General features: G+C 32.6%; 3 protein-coding genes across 4 annotated transcripts; 2 read left to right on the top strand and 1 right to left on the bottom strand.

The window, feature by feature from the left end:
* Nucleotides 1-302: 302 nt before the first annotated feature.
* On the bottom strand, nucleotides 303-3,132 carry LOC128185807 (uncharacterized). Its single transcript, XM_052855475.1, has 5 exons — nucleotides 2,792-3,132; nucleotides 2,014-2,182; nucleotides 1,113-1,185; nucleotides 736-913; nucleotides 303-598 (listed from the first exon to the last, which is right to left on the bottom strand). The coding sequence occupies exons 1-5, from the start codon at nucleotides 2,965-2,967 to the stop codon at nucleotides 424-426; spliced, it is 771 nt and encodes a 256-aa protein (XP_052711435.1). The 5' UTR covers nucleotides 2,968-3,132; the 3' UTR covers nucleotides 303-423.
* A 4,930-nt stretch (nucleotides 3,133-8,062) lies between these two features.
* On the top strand, nucleotides 8,063-16,614 carry LOC128186053 (ubiquitin carboxyl-terminal hydrolase 27-like). The gene is made up of 16 exons (XM_052855779.1): nucleotides 8,063-8,166; nucleotides 8,389-8,436; nucleotides 9,738-9,872; nucleotides 10,035-10,094; nucleotides 10,241-10,363; nucleotides 10,477-10,548; nucleotides 11,001-11,150; nucleotides 11,279-11,350; nucleotides 11,499-11,555; nucleotides 12,153-12,253; nucleotides 13,085-13,176; nucleotides 13,679-13,740; nucleotides 13,951-14,010; nucleotides 15,419-15,565; nucleotides 15,735-15,827; nucleotides 16,412-16,614. The coding sequence occupies exons 1-16, from the start codon at nucleotides 8,152-8,154 to the stop codon at nucleotides 16,595-16,597; spliced, it is 1,473 nt and encodes a 490-aa protein (XP_052711739.1). The 5' UTR covers nucleotides 8,063-8,151; the 3' UTR covers nucleotides 16,598-16,614.
* Nucleotides 16,615-17,989: 1,375 nt separating this feature from the next.
* Nucleotides 17,990-19,996, top strand: LOC128186052 (E3 ubiquitin-protein ligase RNF19B-like). 2 transcript variants are annotated; one of them, XM_052855778.1, is made up of 3 exons: nucleotides 17,990-18,120; nucleotides 18,579-18,846; nucleotides 19,199-19,996. In XM_052855778.1, the coding sequence occupies exons 1-3, from the start codon at nucleotides 18,073-18,075 to the stop codon at nucleotides 19,819-19,821; spliced, it is 939 nt and encodes a 312-aa protein (XP_052711738.1). In that variant the 5' UTR covers nucleotides 17,990-18,072; the 3' UTR covers nucleotides 19,822-19,996. The 2 variants fall into 2 exon arrangements, with proteins under 2 accessions (XP_052711738.1, XP_052711737.1); XM_052855777.1 differs by having other exon boundaries at nucleotides 18,579-18,855.
* The last annotated feature ends 670 nt before the right edge of the window (nucleotides 19,997-20,666 follow it).

Genomic DNA, 20,666 nt, shown 5'->3' with positions numbered 1-20,666 from the left:
ATTTTACAACCCAAGTTATAAATAGTGATTCGAAATACCTTAAAATTACTATATCTATCTATCTATCTATCTATCTATCTATCTATCTATCTATCTATCTATCTATCTATCTTTTTTTTCTTTTGTTACAAAATTAAATAAAATCTAAAATTTTGTAAATCCCGATCCAATTATAATTCACCTTGCATAATATATTTTTGAAATCTTGTTTAAAATATTTGACACGCAAAACTTAAGAACAATGATGAATTACTAGTTTATTGAAAGCGGGTTCCATGGTTAATCCGTCCACGATTCAGGAAGATGTTTACAACTTGCACATCTTCTATGTGACAGACTATTTTCATTTTCTTGAGAGAGAACGAAAGAAAGATAAGTAAATTGATTTTTTTGTATTTAATGCATAACGATTTAATATCTATTTTATGTAAATAATGCAAATAATTCAGTCACAGAATCGCTGCCTTTTCCCAGTTTTTCATTCAGCTTTTTCAGAAGTTCAATTTGTAACTTGTTCTTCTGACGTTCCTGCTCGAGCACCTGGCACTGTAACTCGTGAACATCATCCACATTTCGCTTCCTTTTCAGTTTATTCTTCCTATGGAACGATACATAAATTCGGTTTACTGACTTGATTAAAAAAAACAAGTCTTAAAATCAAAACGAAAACATTATGCATAATACTGTTCGGTTAATAAATGTTATCAATGTAAAAGTTCCTATGTTTAGAGTTACCCTGATGCCTTTATTTTCATTTCTGCTTCTCCCCCACGCGATGTTTCTTCCTTCTCGCAGCTAGCCTGGGATGGCCCAGGAGACTGAGACAGCATTGGGAAGGGGACAGCGGCTTTCTCTGAAGTGATTGTGCTTGGTGTTGACAGCCATACGTCTTCAACTTTGAATAAATATACGTCTGAAATTAATCCATTGTAAATTGGACATATTCGCTGGAATTACATTCATTGGTGCTTACAAACGTGTTATGACAATATTATTGATTGTCAGCTTTGAGGAGAGAGAGAGAGAGAGAGAGAGAGAGAGAGAGAGAGAGAGAGAGAGAGAGAGAGAGAGAGAGAGAGAGAGAGAGAGAGAGAGAGAGAGAGTTAATGTACCCAAATTTTCCAGGTCAGTGTCAAAACCACCGTAAATCCCTTCAATGGAAGTTTTTCCTATTATTGCGACAACCTGAAATAATTATCGACACTTCAATAATAAATTCCTAAAATGGCGTAACCTTACAATTTAATTTAGCAATAATGATTATATGTATATACGATCCAGTGAGAAACGCAGGATTTTTTCTGCTTTCTGAAATAAAATTTATTTAATCTTTTGTTTAAGGAAGTATCCAGTATGTTATTTTCCCTTAAGCTGAGCCAATTAAAAAATTCAAGTAAAAGAATTCGATTTTCTTTAAACGTAACGTTATACATAATGTTCTCATCGATTTTAGAATTATATTGAAAATTTATTTCAACTTAAGACCATTTTAAATAAGAACCCGTCTGGGAATAATTTCTTGGTCTGCCCATGGACAAATTGGAATGATAAGATTTTTAATTAAGACATGTTTATCACAGGCACGCAGCATCGTTTTTTAAAGGGGGGGGGGGGGGGCAACCTAATCCCAAAAATCTTGACAGGTAAAAAAAAAAAGGGAAAATTTTCGAATCCCAAAATCTTGAAAATCCTAATCCGTGGGGGAGGGGGTACTTAATATTCCTTTCCCTTCAATTTCAGTCTTAATTTCCTTATTTTCTCTTCCATTTCTTATAAATATACTCTGCCTGTATCAATGTGTATACTAGATTGTTTTCGACACATACTTTAAATATCATACAGTCACATGTGTCTGTGCATAGCTGCATGCTATACACATTGACAAACTTTTTATGAAGATTGTTTTATTAATCCAATATTATCGATTTGTTTCAAATTTTAATTTTGTTTAATTGATGGTAATAAATTGTTTGCAAGTCTTTAACAAAAATCAACTAGACATCATTCGCGAACCTTCTGACTGAGATCACTTGTGTTGACTGGGGTGGGGGCTGGTCCACCTCCCGTCTTGGACCTATCTCGCCGAAACTCCGCCTCCTTTTTCTTGGTGTGTGAAGACAAATCCCTCCACTTCTTGCATATTTCAGCAGGCGACCTCTCCTGGACAGAGACACTGTTGATTCTGTCCAAGTTGTTAAAACATTTATATTGAACCGAAAATAAATTACAAGTAAATTTTGTCCGAAAATATTGATATATCTACCCTCCCCCCCCCCCCCCCCCCCCCCCAAAAAAAAAAAAAAATCTATGTCGGTGTCCCAAAAGTAAACTTGCATCAGAATTTAGATTCAGTCCTTTCTTAGAGATTATTTTAATGACGCAATGGGTAAACATTAAAGGTCAAGGATATTTCATACAGTTTTTGTAAACATGCAGACGCTGAAACGGCTTTTGATCATGAATGTCTAGCAATAAAAAAATGTAAGCGTTTTAATCACTGAAACTAAAGGTTAGGTGCAAACAAAGTTTCCTATAGATTACATATTGACATATATTGATTTTGTACCATTGATTTAGCACATTTGTCAGCCCATGTTACGAACTTTCACATGTACATGTAGATCTAACAATAAATCCGAGATTCCTTTGACGATATATCCTCTTTTATAACATAAAAACGCAAATAGGCTATTTGTATATGAGATGAAATCACTGAAATCAAACATTATCCATATAGATAAACAATTACAATGTAATATAAATCGTCAAACATTTTCTGTGAGATACATACAAGGAACAAATGTCCTTCCAACATTTGTTTTTCTTTTGATTTGTGTTGACATCTTTGTGAGAGGCAAACAAGATCGCTCGATTCTTCTCAACTTCTTCCACCAAAATTTCAATCTCCTTGGCAGAAAAATTCTTTTTCCTCTCCTTTTTAATTTTATTTACGAGTTCGTCTGCCATATTGAAATCAACTTCCGGTAATTTAAGACAGACGTAAATACGAGAAAGTTACGTCGGAACTAAGTACCTTTCGTGAAACGGTCTTAACTAAGTGCGTACGTAGTACTTAAGTGTGTCGTAACTCGTTAAGTAGTACCTAATTTACGATGCTTTTGTGAAACGGTACCCAGGACAAAGCCGGTCCTTGTAGATGTAGGTGAAAAGCAGCACACTTACGGTCTGTCGATGTTACTTTAATGCCGTGAAGGATCAAGTAACTGTCCAGTTCGTCGAGGAACTTCTGGGGGTCTTCGTGTACATGGCCGGAAAATCTCGTAATATGGATTTTCTGTGAATCCATCATAGACGGCCTTGCTGAAATAACGGGTGTAGATTAACAGTTAATGATTCTCCACCATGTTCCGGTATCGATGTTTATGATAAATGGACGATGGATGTGAGAGGAATAAATGGTCTGAACTCGTGATGAGTTTTCCATCTTTTTATTTCATAACCGGAAACTAAACTAAAACTACTAAATACGGAACCAACATGGTCGAACATTATCGATCCGGAATTCTGGTCGGACTATCATATTACAGATATGGTACACGGTATTACGTAATAAACACCACAATGATCCTTAATGTCTCTGAATTGCGAGCAAGTGATTACTTGTACACTGTGCATTTAAGAGATTCTCGATTGGATTTAAAACAGCAATCAAACAACCATTCTATGGGTCTACACAAGTTACAGATTTCCTGGCCAAATGGTTTTTGAGAAAAAGAGTTTTAAAGTTATTTCTCGATATACTTTTATGTGAAAATTCCCCCTATTTTGACCCCACCCCCATCCTCACGGATCATTATTTAAACAAACTCGAATCGGTGTTTACGGTTGAACGAGATTAGAGTTCAATATTGCTTGGATCCAGACATGTGTACAATTTAAAAAAAATATTTCGATTACTGATACATACTTTGATGGAATTAATTCTATTTTTAAATATTACACAACGTGATTCATATGGGGTTTTCTCGACATTCTTGTCGGAAAAATTCGAGAATTCATATCATAAAAATGTGCGTATTCAAATACAGATTAGAAACTACTTGTCGTGCAAAATAACATATTGTTAATTTTAAAATTAATAATAATCGATAAAATCAACTCCCGTCAGTACTTCAGTGCTTTTATTAATTTAAGAATTGTAAATGTACAAAATCATAAGCCGTTAAAGTAATTAAATATATATTCTTATAATGAATTGTTGATGTTAATTGATAAATCTAGTAAATAATGCATTACTTTTTTTATGGTACCAAACAATATTTGTCACAAAAGGTCATAATTCCAGAATAAGGGATATTAGTGTTTCCTATTTTTGTATTTCTCTTAAATGCCAAGAAAGTTGCTATGGAAATTTTTATGTTATAAATTTTTTAAAGTTATAAAGCACATGCAGCAAAGGTTGATAGATATGAAATTAAACAACCAAAAAATTATTGACAATTTTTTAAGTGCCATCACATTTTGTTCAAATTTAGAATCAAAAACTTCAAAATTTGATGTGCTGATTTCAGCAATATCTTGATAAAATTTTGATATTGCAATGTAGAAAACCAATGTTGTAAACAATTTTGAAATTTGTTTTCGTTCTCAAAATTCATGAATATGATTTGCAAATCAAAAAAAAAATCAAATAAAAAAATTATTGCAGAAAATTGAAATTGTTAAAAAACATTCATTATGCCAGAAAAGGGCGATAATTCCTATCAAAATATCTCCCTTGCAAGGTAAGAAAGTAGTCATGAAAATGATATATGCTGTAGTGGACATCTTAATGTAACTGTGTTAAAAAAAGCAAAAAAATTCATTGACAAGTAATTTTACACCGCAACCCCCTGTTCCACCTTAATGTTGACAAAAATAAAAAGGAAGCCCTTTTTGGCCTTCCATAATTAAAGACCTTTAATCGTACGCGGGTATGATAAGGCAACTCTTAAAGTTGAAATTCCTCTGATCGATATGATGTCACAACAAACAGGATGATGTCATATTCTAATCGGAAACATGTTAATTTTTACTTTATCTCTGGCAAAAGTTATAAAAACTACAGGCGTAAAATGTCACTAGAAACTCATTTAACTGAATTTATCTTTGATTTTTCTATAATTTAATTCTGGTTGTAACGCGCTTTCTGATTGGCTACGAAATTATTTTATATCGTATAATATTACTTATTAGGTTTGTTACTGACTGTTTAAAGAAATTTGTGGGGTTGGTAAAGTCCATAGAAGGCGAGGCGGAGCCGAGCCTTCTATGGACTTTACCGACCCCACAAATTTCTTTAAACAGTCAGTAACAAACCTAATAAGTGTTTTGTTTTGTCGAGGACCTAAAGTTTGATAAGTAAACAAACGTTTGTGTAGAAAATCAGTTCAAATAACGTTACGTCCGCCATGTTGCGCTATAAATTTTGACGCTTGCCTTTTAAAGAAATTTGTAAGGCAGCCACGTGACGCGTTTCATCCAATGACGTCGCGACATTCTAGTCCGAGGCAAAACAAAGAATGTTGCAGTACGTAATAGTAAGACTAACGTCAAAAACGTATCAATACGCCTGACGTTACGTTTGAATTTTGTACAATTTTACGTCATTTTAAAGGTCAAATGAACGTTATCATCTACAATGAAGAGTATAAAAATTAAATTACAGTGTATAAGCAAAGAATTCAATATTTATTAGTTTTGTACGATATAAAATGGTTTGAAACTGATTTACTGTTTACGCTTTTTTATAAACCGCTTCGCGGTTTATAAAGCGTAAACTGCCCCAAACCATTTTATATCGTACTAGATTTTGACCCGTGCGTGCACGGGTTGACATAGCATATGATATCGGACACTTACGAAATAGATACATCGAAACACCGTATATATTGTTGACATTTGCATAACCAATCTTAAAGCCTACAATAATGCTATTAATTTCACTACACTCTACTGAGTTGGAATACTGTAACTATTAGCTGCAATAATGTAGCCCTCTCCCGATTTTTTTTTTTTTTTTTGGGGAGAGGGCTACAACTCCATAGGATCTCCGTAATGGTGCAAGTGCGGGAGTGATTCACTCCCGCAACGATTTCGTCTCAAATCGTATATAAATGACAATAACATCTGCATTTCTTACCTGAACTCAAATATTGTGGGTGTCTATGGCATAAATTAATCCAAAAATATCAAGTATAGTCCATATATCGGTTATTTTTCGTGTATGTTAACAACGCAAGTTGAATTTGTCCGCCATGTTTACTGACCTTGACCGGTTTTATTTTGGGACAGCCAATGAGAATTTAGGAGCGGATCTTGAACTGAATATAGGAATTCCCCTATTTTAAACATAATTAACGCGGTAAATATGAATTTTCCTTTATATACCATTTCCTTAAATGATTTTTTAGTGATAGAACGAGGTAAGATCGATTATTTACACTGACATTCATGTTATCAAGCCCATCAAAACTCCAAGCGTAAATCCCATAAAATCACGCGAGAACTGTCATGGCTGCTGAAAAAGACGACTGGTAAACATGCTGATGTGTTTTATCTGGTTTTGATTTATATACGGTTAGTTTGTTCAACCTGAATTAAAAAATCATTTTATCTAAAGGAAGTCAAATATAAAATCGATCTTTTCAGACCGAAGTCAGTCGCATTAAAAAATTAATTTTGCACCATTACAGAGATCCTATGGAATTGTAGCCCTCTCCAGTAAACATCAGATATAAAAAATCGGAGAGGGCTACATTATTGCAGCTATGTAACTATGTCTGGGGAAAGGCCTTCACAACAGTTAAAATGCCTCCCATATACCCGTAATGTAGCAGAAAATTGCAGAATCACTCCAAAACGATTTTGGAGAAAATTAATAAAGTTGCATTGAAAATAACAGTTAAATTGTTCATAACAAACCATTTTGAAGCTGTAAATACCTTTCTTCGAAATGTTTAATTCTATAATTGCAGAATTCAACATTTCTTCAACAAAGTTTTTACACTAAATGTTGACATTCGAAACTCTCGGTATTTTTTATGACTGTGTTAGAGTTATATCCCATATTTTCTCTGATGAACAGAAAAAAAAAATTAAATGAAAATTTACACGCATTTGTTTTATCGTCTCTGAGTTTATTCCATGCAAATGTGATATTGTGGAAACATAAAATAAAGAGCCTCCCGTGATTTAGTGTGAATGTAATGCGCATGCGCAAGGTTGTAAAATCCAAAAAATTCAGATGATTTTCGGATTTTTTCAGGAATTTTCGTTGATTATTTATTAGCGAAGCTTGATTGAAAAACAAAACAAAACACATTGGTAACCTTCAAGTACCAATGACGTTTAGGATAAATAAAACAAAAGACAGTACTCTTCCGATTAATCGGTTTAAAGCTAAAAAAATCGAGTCTATTATTTTAATATAGAGTATTGATATACTAAGTGTTATAAGGTAAGGAGATAGACATTTAATTGGCTTGACCCGCCTTTCCTCTGTCAGTGTGTATATAAAAGACAAAAGTGTAACACTATCCCGAATATTATGAAAGTTGAATTGGGAAATATCAAAAGCGTATGACCTAAATTACTTCAAAAGTGCTGCTAGAATCCTGTGCTTTGTTGTTATAAATAAAAAATACGTTGTATATTCAATGAAATTGAAGAAGTCGAGGGGGTTTCCGATATATAATGACAGCATTTATTTTATTCGATTATCAATAGGATTCTAGCAGTAATACTAATAAACATGAACTAATTGCCGATCGAATTATTGTATCATACATACAAATGAACTTCAAGGAAGGGTTACACTTTTTGATTTTTTGTGAAGGTAAAAATGTGATCTATTTTTAACTGTCCCGTGATACCATGGCACGGCAGCTTCAAAGATCGAGTCGATTCAGAAGTTAGAAAAATAATATTTTGGTGAACACATTCAATAAATATTAATATTTAGAACTGTTTTCACAAAAATAAACAATTTCTAAATTGATCATAATATCGACCATGATTAAACTCGGAGTTGCCTTAACCTACCAACGTATTTCTATCTTAGTTTCGGTTTGCTTACTAAAACATAAGTTGCTCGTTTTCGGAAAATCTTTCATATAAAAGTGAAAATGAAAGTAACCATAATTCCTAGCAATGGATAAGAAAAAGGTATGAATGATAAAAGATTTACCTGCCATATTTTATATATTATGATATCAATTTCATCTCCACCCATCTCTCTCTCTCTCTCTCTCTCCCTCTCTCTCTCTCTCTCTCTCTCTCTCTCTCTCTCTCTCTCTCTCTCTCTCTCTCAGGATACAAAACTGCTTTTCAATATACATGTACGTAATATCTACAAGACACAATGTGATTTTTCTGATTTATTTATAGACCAAATGTGACAGCTGTGGAGTACGTTTTTCTTATAACAAGACTGAGGTAAATATGATGAAAAATATCTGTATTTTACTTGACTCTTAGAAAATGAATGTCAGGCAGCTTGAATGTCGTAATAGCTACGAAAACGAAAACTGTACAAGGACATCGTAACAAACTGACAGCATCATAGCGATGCTGTCAATCTAACAGCATAACTGTTAATGCAATAACACATTTCTTAAAACTTAATTTAATGGAACCCCCATCCTTTTCCATTAAGCAGCGCTTTACTGTCCCAATTCACCTTAGCTCCCATGACAATTTGAATAGGTAATACAAACGATGATATAGACTGAATAGGGATCCTGTAATTTTTAACCGCTTACTTTGACTGTGGGAAAAGTTATCCTTCACAATTGTTGTCAGGGTGCTTAAAAAATAAGTCACAACATCGACAAAAATGATAAAAGTTGCTATTATTTGATTTGTTGTTTTAAAACTGTGATTTGAATAAAGATAATTTTTGTTATACATGTATCTAAATCACTTACCGGGCACTATAAAAAATCAAAATCATGCATGTCATTTGAAAGCTGTTATATGTACATACAAACATGTTATATTTACGTACATGTTATATTTACAAAAATCTACGAGAGAAATCGATTGATCTATTAACTATTGTACATGGCTTCACTTTTATTCTACCACAAAAATATAACCTGGATATGTAGATCAATTTTTGGTAGATCTATTGACGCATATTTCTGCAACCTGAGCATCATGTGTTGCTATCGGCGAGAAAAAGCGGGAATAGCCTGTGATATTATGCGGCTATCTTTGGTGAATCAATGAAGAAGTACATTATACCTAATCAAAGGAATTTTTGTGTTTTATTACAGATTAAATATGTTCGTCTATTTTGTATGTGTATTCAGGTTTGAAAGTGATCTATTGAACTGCCGCTTTGTGAACACAAAATACTAAAAGCGAAAATAGGTAATAAAACAATTATTTCAGGCCTGAACAGTCAGTAGACCCGAATTTTTTCCCTTGGTGCAGGGAACAGCTCAGTATCATCTATTGATCTGCAACTCGGGAAAAATAATCGGGTCTATCGACTGCTCAAGCATTAAATAATTGTATATTATCAATCCCTATTATAAAAATGTTGTTGCCGTTACATTAATATTGTATCGGCCGTATGCAAGTGCTCGGGAAGATTCATTAGATAAGTCCCAAAATGATTGGAATAGGTTTGACACGTCTTAATTTTATCCTTAACGTGAATACGTGACTAGGACTTCTAACAGAAAAAAACATATCAATACATGTACATATTATCCAGGTTTTTTTTACAGGGTTATGCAGTCGTGTTTAAGAGCTGTAAACACACATTGTGTTCGAGATGCTACACAGACTTGACAAAGACGGTTGACGGTGTTGAATGTTCTAGATCATGTCGGAAAAAATCATCTTATCCAGATTTACTAAAGGTAAACTGAAAAAGTTTTTTTAATTGTTTGAAATTTTTAAAATTTCACTTACGCATGGGAAAGGTAAATTTCAATATGTACTAGTGCTAATTTTGAAATTTTGGATTTTATAAAATATGTTAAATTGTTGCTCAGGGAGAAGTGGGGGTTTTTTGGTTACAGATAAACTGTGCCAGTGGGAAGATATGCTGCATGGTTTGTAATGACTGTCTGGAAGGATGGGTAAGTGAAAACTCGTCAGCAATCACAAGCTAACACGATAGTACCTTTAGTAAAATATCTTGCTACTTGACAGATGGTTATACACATATAGCAATGCAGGATGTTCAAATTATGGAATGATAATAATGATTTTTGTAATATTATAGTGTAAGGAATTCGACTGCCATCATCCTGTTTGCAATAATTGCTCACAAATGCCTCGGTCATGTAAGCTTTGCCCACAGCCAAGCGAACAGACGTGTAAAAGACCCGTTTTCATCAAAGACCAGGTAATCCTTTTTAAGAGACTATGTCTAATATTATATGGAGTATTTTGTGTAACGCATTATAACTTGAAGTGGTTCGTTTATTACTTGAACTCCTCTTTCTATATTTATTCTAGTCGATAACCAGAGAACGTTTTGCTACTGATATTGATGAGGATGTACGCTGTCAAGATTGCAAGCAACAAAAGGTAACACTTATAACAAAAAGGGTTTTCTAGGTAATTACATTTCAAAGACTAGAGACTACATCAGTTCGTACAATTTTTAACAAAAACAGTGCATTCTACAAACATTTACATTTTACTAACGTCAATGTTTGATACATTTATACTACACAACACGTAACGTCTAAGCACAAAGTATAAGACGGAGTAGATTCGTTGTTTAAGATTCACATAGTTGTCTTCTCGAGCATTTAGAAACATATTCTGAGTTATAAGTACCTACTAAATTCATGTATTTATAAGAAAATATTTCATTTTTAGCCTTTTTATATTGTTATCTCCGACAATTTATCTAATATCAAATGTAGATTATTCATGATTTGTTTTATAAAAATTGTTTTTTTTAACAGAGAGCATGTTTGTGCTGTATTTGATCTTTGAAATAGAAAAAGATGCTTGTGTTTTTGTGTTACCAGGGTGAGATCAAGCTTTGTCTGTGTGACCATGTCGTGTGTCGTTCCTGTCTAGCCAAAGCGGAAAAACACGAATTATCAGTGGAGTGCCCGCTATCATCATTATGTCGAATGCGATATCCGTTAGATGTTCTAAAGAGTCCTAAGACAAAGGCAAGTTAGCTCTTCAAAAATAAAATCCTATGTTATTTGATTATTTTTCAGTGTAAGTAAAAAGAAACTAAGTATGACAGCTTTTCTTAACCTTTTAAACATGCGACTTAATTTTCTTGAACTGTTAGGAGAGGGACACCTCGCCACCATTTGGAATGCCGTCTGTGGGTTTGACCTGTTATGCAAGCTGCATCCTTCAGGTGTGTTACATGTAACAAAAAACAAACAATTGCAAGCATTTGTTTTAAAAGTGCAAACTATTTCATAAGAAAGACAAAGCACATAAGTTGTGCAGAATTGATGACGTACTGTTCTGTTTGATATTGTTTGATATTGATATTGTTACAGGTATTAAGTAGCACCCCATCTTTTGTCACGTTACTCGCTCAAAATGCACCAAAAAAGGTTAGTCTATCATAAACATTTTATTATGTTTTCTATCAAATGCTTTTAAATAACATACATGTATATACATCTACCGAGTATTACTCCCTCTATTTCTTTACCGAAACTTTAGTTAAGTCGTAGCTCTATAGAAACTAACAGGACTGATATCGACATGCCCCAGTTATCGATTGGTCGAAATCTACAGCGACCTAAAAAAAAATCACGGACTGCACGAAATAATCATGATGATGTCAAACTCAAATTCTAATAGAAGACGATTTAGTTGTTTCTTTTATAAATAACGTACTGATGTACATTAACAGTAATTTAGTGAATTTTACTCACTATTTACATTCAAAGAATCAATTTGTTAAAATAAAGATGTAAATATGAACAATGAAACGCCCTCTCTAGTGATTCATGCTGGTTATGAATGTGGCAACAAGGTGCAGAAAAAATACATAACCTAAGTTAGCATTGAACTGTTTAAATAATCAATGACGGATTAAGTTTATCGGCAACATCCCATATGTATAATATATTATCAATTGGTAATAAAATTATTGTAATTGGTAATAGATCAATAAATAATGTTAAGATTTGTTGACTCAGTAGGAGTCCTTTTCAGATCTTTTACTGGCCATATTGAAGAACAGATCTGAAGTCAAGGACAAGGAACAAGACATCATCCACCTCCTGGTGTTCTTGGAGTCCATGTAAGTACAAAACAATATCAAACAACTACAGTAACTAGTTTTTATAAAATGAATTGAAAATAATTTGTTAGACAATATATATATATATATATATATATATATATATATATATATATATATATATATATATATATATCTCCAACATGACAAACTCACTAGTCTTCAGGAGCAATGTAATATACACATGTATACACTTTATGGATACCTGATAAATACACATCCTTAATAAGCAACGTAACACCAATCTGAGGAATAGAAAAGGTCATTTATTCATATAGATAAATGACAAATATAAAACAATCCAAAATGCACAAAATAACTACTGCAAAATAAATATATTAAGTCATGGAACAATTTATAAACAATTATGCAAAACTCAGAGATCCTATGTTACGTAAAAAGAACAATTGTATACAAATTACATACAATATCAAGGTATATATAAGTAACACAAAATTGTGTAAAGAGATGGGGCACATCTGCCAACGATCGATCATAAACAGTTTACTGTTTTTGATCTGCCCCAATATATATATATATATATATATATATATATATATATATATATATATATATATATATATATATATATATATATATCATCATTCACACAACTGCTGGGATCAATGCAGAAAGAGTCACACATCACTTATTAACTGGTCTTGAAATCAATGACATGACAATATGATATACACACTGGTAATGGAAACAATCTTCTATATGGTCGAAGTACATAAATCGATACTTAAAAATGATAGTCCATATTATACCCTATTAAACCATCGAGCATATCTTGCAAATAAATGAAAATCTGTTGTTTTATATTTATAGTGATGGAACATTTGATAGATTCAGTCAAAACGATTGTGCTTCTTTTCTTCATGTTTTGCTGGATGCACTAGACAGGGATGAGCAAACACAAGGTTGTATCTTTGTGAACATAATCATATTCACATCAGGTCGTTTGATTTTTTGTTCTTTCAAATGTAAAACGAGAGGTTTTTTTTCCATCCAAAACTAAGGATATCCCCTTCTTAACAGATGGTGATGATATTGTACGAAATAAGATAAAACTTTTGCGTTCATTTTATAATTCTTATTTTAAACATGTTTCTTTCTTTTTTCCTTAAACCCAATGAAGAACTTAACTTGAAATGACAAAGAGCTAAAAAAAAAAGTTAACATAAAATGCACAGTGCCAGCTCATATTCTCTCAGAAACGTTTTCAATTATAACTTGTATGCATCAATTATACCAAATGACATTGGTTTAGAGAGGAATCAGTAGCAATGACGTCACAATATTTTTCTCCATGGGTAAACAAATCATTAACAGTCAACCCTATATTGTACTCTAAATGTACATGATGTACATAATGTCACAATTTAAAAATAGATTCAATACGAAATAAGTATTCTTTTGTAGGTGATTTTGACGTTTTTTTCGTTGACATGATTGACGAAATAGAATGCAGCACCTGTATGTGTGTAAGAAATATCTTTATTTGTACTTTTTACTTGTAATTTTCTAACACTTATGACTATATAAAAAGGACTAAAAAGTACAGGTAAATACAAATTATAGTTTGAAAAATCATTTATATCATTACATGTTTTAGTAAACTTGTGTATTAATAGAAAATAGTCCACTTGAGTTAATTTGATTTAATAAATAGACATGATTTATGTATTTTAAAGAAGGAACATGCTGATTTCCAGCGAGTTTTGGGCATCCAATTAAGAACCAACATGTCCGAGGTACGTTACTGTAATAAATGATTGAAAGTGCTCTGTAATCTACTGTAAATATTAAATATTGAAATATTAAATCTCAAGGAGACTAAATAACAGAAATTGTTAAGATACAAACTACATGACAGTTATTGAATAACTCTGTAAAGAAAAAATCCATATTATGTATCTTTTTGGGGGGTACTAGGTTCGTATATTTTTATGCGGAGCTCTCTAAGTAGATCAATATTGTCTATAAACCATCGAGCCCAACTCAAATCATTTAAATTGGGGGGGGGGGGGGTGATTTTCGTTCATTGTCAATTTCTTAAAGGTCTCGTTGTGGCATAGTTTTTTTTACCCATTGTAGATATAGTAAAACACTGTTTTTCATACCTTAGAGATGATATATATTAATGAGTAAGGCGTACATAAGAAATCCCGAGGAACTGAGGGATACAAATTCTACTCATTCAACAATATAATTATTTACTCTAATGCTTTGATTTATTTGAGAATTTCTAACACAAGTACCCTATGATCCATACTTTCGTTGTAATGGATATAAATTAACTTCAAATTTCATTCATCATCTTTAAACCCATTTGAATTTCGTGGATTTCATTAATATTCGTAATTACATGTACGTTGTGTAGTAACATTTAGGAACTAATGTTAGCGCCTTGTACATTGAACAAAATGGTTCTAAAATTCTACTTGTTAAACTCTTTACCCTCAGGCACGTAGCATCGGGGGGGGGGGGGGGGGGGGGGCTGGCCCACCACTTTTTCTCGCAGCAACAAATTTTTAAAATTTACATATAAAAATGGAATTATCATGCAGTTGCCCCCCCCCCCCCCCCACTTTTTTGGGGGGAAGTAAAACATTGATATGAAAATAAGGAAATGAGGAGTGAAATTGAAGTTATATAGTACGCCAGGTGTTTTTTTTATACCATAGTAATAAATACAGCCAAAGAATAGACATTGGATATCGCATTTGTAATAAATAAGTCCTAATTTCCTGTCTAATTTCCCGCTTCTACTTTTAAATGATACCTCACAGTCAAAGAATATTGAAAAGAATTTCTTTATAGAAAGGCCGGGATAAATTTTAAATTCTACGATTTTGTAAACCCGTTTAAAGGCCCAAAATAAAGTTGTATCTCAATTACAGAAAACTACAAACACATGCAAAGTAAATGTATATACCTACTTAAAATATATTAGTTACCTAACGGTAAAGCAACTTTGTTTTCATGATAATATGGAAACCTTGTGTTTGCTGTTTTAAAGTCTTTACCAAAAAAATGTTGATCTAGTACTTTTGATACAGAAGAAATGATATATTAATATTTGGACAGCTGCTAAGGTAAAATCATTCACAGATGTTGACCTTTTATATATTATTGTAAAACTGAATCTATTTGGTACAGAATCTGGACAAAGACAATTTATCCGAAGAGATTTTTGAGAAGGGATCACTTAAGTGCTTCAAATGTCAGAGTAACGAGAAGCTGGTGAAGAAAACTAAGATGTTAAGCTGTCCTCCAGTGTTGGTGTTTCAAATTCAACGTATTGTGGTAATATTTTGTTGTGTATTAATACTTCAATTTTTGTGTAAAAAGTTATCTGTCTACGCATTCGATTTCACATTCTCTTAAATATTTCTCTTCTGTAATTCATACTCTTAATGGTAATCATTATGTGTTTTAATTTAATATAACTAGTGTATTTAATCATCTTAAACAGGAGACAGGAAAAGGTTTCTTTAAAAGAACAGACCCTGTTGAATTTAGTTTTGATCTAAAAGTGGTAGGCCGTGAAGATGAGAAACGTGTAGAGGTAATATTCTTATCAATACATGATTTGTTGGTTTAATTTTGTTTGAGGTGGTATGGGACACTTGCATACTGTGACGTACTCCCCATCAAAAATAACAGAAAACCAAATATGAGTATTTTTTTTCTTTCCCAATACTGTTACCTAACAGGGTAAGAGCGTTAGTTACGAATCTGTAAGTGAAGTGTTTGAGTCCCACTGGGGCTTTTATCATTTTTTTCTTTTCAATTTTAAAAAAAATATTTTTTGTTTAAATATTGTAAAATTTAAAAATTCTAACCTGATGAAAGTATTTTTTTTATATAATTAATATACTTTCAACCACATTGATATCGATATAGGTGTCCCATCCCATCTTAAGTAAATTCAATGAAGATTGAATGTAATTTTTAAATCTATCAATCTATCTTCAGCAGCGCACCAAAAAAAAAAAAGAAGATGAGTTTTGCTTTAAAAGGCTTTAAAATTGCTAATTGTTAATATTTTCATTAAAAACAAATTGATATTTTTTGTCTTCTTGTACACTAGTGCCCATACAAGTTTTTATAACGATTCAGTTGACGTATCTTTCCTTTTGTGTTGTTTAGGTAGATTACAAGTTGTATGCGGCTGTTTATCATAGCGGTGACTTGGAGGCGGGCCACTACTACAGCGCCGTGAGGCGTGGGTCTGACTGGTACATCTGTGATAATGAACACATCTGGAAGTGTAGGGATGCAAAAGAAGTGCTCAAATTTGAAGACGCATATATGCTATTTTACGAACAGAACTGAACTTAATTTGTTTCACATTTTTTGACCAGCAAAATGTTCTTTTTTAGGACTAATTCCAAGGTTTTTATTATTATACAGTGTAATTACATTTTTTTTAATCTGAAGATTGTAATTAATCAAAATAAAAGAATGAGAAAACTATGCTTATCATAAGAAAAACAGGTTTTTTTTAAATATGGAATACAAAGATAAATAACAACAATATATTTAACAATTGACGATTTTGCTAAAATCAATAAAGAGTTAATTTAAAACCGAACCATATAATTGTAACACTGCCAGCCGAGTATCAGCAGTAATAGGGAGAGGTAGTGCAAACATGTGTATTCCAAGAAAATTGTAATAATAGAAATATTGCATATATATTTCAATTATTATCTTTTTCAATAAACTGGGCATGTACATGTACATGTATTCAAGAAAATAGTTTATAAAAACAAAAAACGGAAAGAGTCTTTCCACCGCATTCATTTTGATATAGCATTTACAAGTTCATTGCTAGTTAAGCTTATGTGGCATACATTGAAGTTCATTAAAGTAAAGCCATGTATGCTCTCTTTTAAAATATATTATGGATAAAGAGTTCTTAAATTATAAATGCCACTTCGATATAATCTTAATCAAAATTTAAATAAATCGAATTAGTAGAAATGTTTTAAGAGCCGTTTGCATTTTAATGAAAGTATTATTATCGTGTTTTTAATTGAGGGGGACAATGATAGATATACCACAATAACATATATCGTAACACCTTACATAATATTGTATGCGATTGTTAAAAATTACGCCATAAAACGGCATAATTAAATAATTTTAAAAAATCTCTGAAGATATAAATAATGTATCTAGACAAAAACTTGAGGGCACATTGTACGTGTTCTTTAAATCAAAATTAAACTTTTCACTAGTATTAAATCGATACCACACGCCTTCTACATGAAACGCATCAATATATTTAAATAAATCCTTGCGTTTGTTGTTAATTTGAACGAAAAAGACGTATCTAATATAACCCAGCTCACATAAAATAAACGAGAAAGAACAACAAATACACATAAACGTGAACATTTTTAAATCTGGGATTTAACTGTTATTTTTATGCCTTATATGTAATTGCTGATGGTATTTTGATATCGGACATGGTTAAACGCATTAGTTATTCTTAGAACTTTATTTATTTTTCCGTTTCAAAATAAATAAACTTTTAGATAATACATTTGTGAAGCGATCAATTTCAAATGTGTAATTTTGCAAAGTCATATCATTAAACAAATGGAATAATGTGAAGTATTTTATAATTTTGCCCATAAAATATAAAATATCGTCATAATCGAAACCTAAACAAAAAAGTATGGTTTCGATTTGATTAGCTCGAAAAAAAAAATAAAATAAAGCGAAAGTAGACCATCTATCAATTTTCTAAAATCGACACTGTGATAAAAAGGGTTATAATTGTTAGACAACTACACAAAGCTATGCAGTTTCAAAGGTTGTCTTCGGAAACACATATAAATTTTGACACGGTAAGTGAAATATTGTGTTTATAATTATATATGTTTAAATCATACAAGTAAGATTTCAAATGTTTACCAATTAAAGGTCCTCAAACCCCTTTTACTTTCGTTTTATTACCGTACTGTATACAAGTAAAACTTTGTAAAACTGTTTAAATTGCATGTGATTGGTGGCTATCTCTATAACGTAATTGGTTTTACATGAATATAGCTTCGGTCTACTGACCTGCGGGTCCAGAGGACGAATACTGCAGGGGCCTCTGTTAATTATTTATAGTGATAAATAGAAACTGAACTTTCTTCTGTCATTTCAGTGTCTAACGGATACTACATGTATATTCCATTTCCCGAAGAAATATAGAAGTTTTAACTTGTATGCGATTCTTCTACTAAAGGTATGGATGACCCCTAATAGTGATAAATAGAGATATAATTTTGTTTATAATGCCAGTTTATCCATTTTGTAGACATCTAAAAGTGTTGGAGAAATCAAAACTCCTATTGCTGCTCTCTGTGGAGTTCCCCGCCACTGTGTGGAGATTGTGGACATGGAGGAAGGCATAATCTACGATGATTGCCGAGATGTTACGATGCTTTCACGCCCTTTACAAGTGATGGTCGGTACTGATGAGAGGCGTGTCCCGTTCTATCTTCTGACCACAGATGCCGACATGATTGATCAAGACCCTGATGACGAGGAACCGCGACTGAAAATGTCTTGTGGTCACGCAATCAGTCAGTGCAGTTGTATTAATTTTGATTATAAGTTATAACAAATATGCAAAGTGTTCACCAATTACATTACATAGGTTGTTTGAAAATTGCTATTACTAGAGTATATGAGCAGACAATTGAATCACAAGTTTCAGATAACCTTTACTTTACATACAATCTGCTAGATAATATCCCACAAAAGCGCGGAAATTATCACTTAACACATTAATATGAGACAATGCTTAGTATGTTAATGCATATATTTTTGTTCCTTATTGAATTGTGTCTGCTCTAAATGCATGTAAATTCTTCCATGTCGAAACTTTTAAGTTTACAGTAGGTAAATAAGATTGTATTTTTTTCATTTTTACAGCTCCATATAACTTGTTTGGGCATATGCGGAATTCGTTGACACACAAGGTTAAAAGTTCAGTAACCTGTTTGACCCCCGGCTGTAACCAGGAATGGAGTATGAATGAAATAACTAAGAAAGCAGATATGACCACGGATGAATCTTTATTCTTTGAATATAAGATATCACTGAACGCTATTTTTAGCCACAACAATGATACCTCAGAATGTCCGAATTGTGGTCAGTTTTGTCAACGACAACAAAACACTCAGGCTGTCCGGTGCAGCATCTGTTCATCGCAAAAACACGAAAAGCAAGCTGATTTCTGCTGGGAGTGTAAAGCTCCATGGGTTCCAAATCACACATGCAAAAACCGAGATCTAGAAGCCATACAGAAAATACTGAACGAAGCCCCACTAAAAACCTTGGATTATTCAAATATTGAAAGGGTGCCCTCGAAGCGCCTTTGTCCTAACTGTCGAACTCTTCTCGAACACGAACGGATGTGTAAACAGATGAAATGTCCGAGTTGTCAAACTGAGTTCTGTTTTTCATGTTTAACTCTCTGTGTTGGTAGCAGACTACAGTGTAGTGGATACAGTAAGGAGTGTAGTGTTGCTCCGGTGCAAAACGCATTCTCTTGATTGCTACATTCCTGTATTAAACAAACCCGTATGTATGATGATTGCTTTGCTAATCAAACTGGACTCATACATGTATATACTTATTTGATTTATTATTTGGAATTATCGATTCTTTCTTATTAAGAAACACACGATTTATACTCTTTAAAAGTATAAATAAATGAACTATGTTTTGTTTGTTGGTGTAATTAGAATGAAGGGAACAGTGAATCAAAGTACCGAAGAACTGACGGGAGTTGATTTTATCGATGTTTACTTATTTTGAAATCAATGATATGTTATTTTGCAGGACAAGTACAGGTAGTTTCTAATCTGTATTGGAATTACGCACATTTTTATAATATGAATTTTCGGACTTTTTCGACACAAAAATGTTGATAAAACCCTATATGAATTGAAAGATAGAAATAATTCAATCAAACTATGTATCAGTGATAGAAATATTTCTGGAAAATTTATGCATCCAAGCAATATTGAACCCTCGTCTCGTTCAACCAAACGCTCGACTGTCGCCGTTTATCTCCAAGAAGCAAGAGAGACTCTCTGCTTGTCGGAGATTTACGGAGACAGCCGAGCGTCGAGCTGAACGAGACTATATTGAACTCTGGCGTAAGAATACATACAACTACAAAAATATCTAAATTGTTAAAATCTGACTATTTTCAATGTATTTGTAAATAAGTTTCCTTGAAAAACAATGCTTTAGCGTAAATTATTTCGAATTTATCAATTATTCTCATGAACTAAGACTTGTCAGCGGCGATGATTTGTGCTCTGGTCCAAACACTGATTCACTTTCAGTTTGTCAGAGTAACTGCATAGGAGAGTTGATTAAAATCAACTCC

Source organism: Crassostrea angulata, chromosome 5, assembly GCF_025612915.1.
Source record: "Crassostrea angulata isolate pt1a10 chromosome 5, ASM2561291v2, whole genome shotgun sequence".
NCBI lineage: Eukaryota > Metazoa > Mollusca > Bivalvia > Ostreida > Ostreidae > Magallana > Magallana angulata.
The sequence above is the reverse complement of the archived record's forward strand: the minus strand, read 5'-3'. Positions and strand labels throughout refer to the sequence as shown.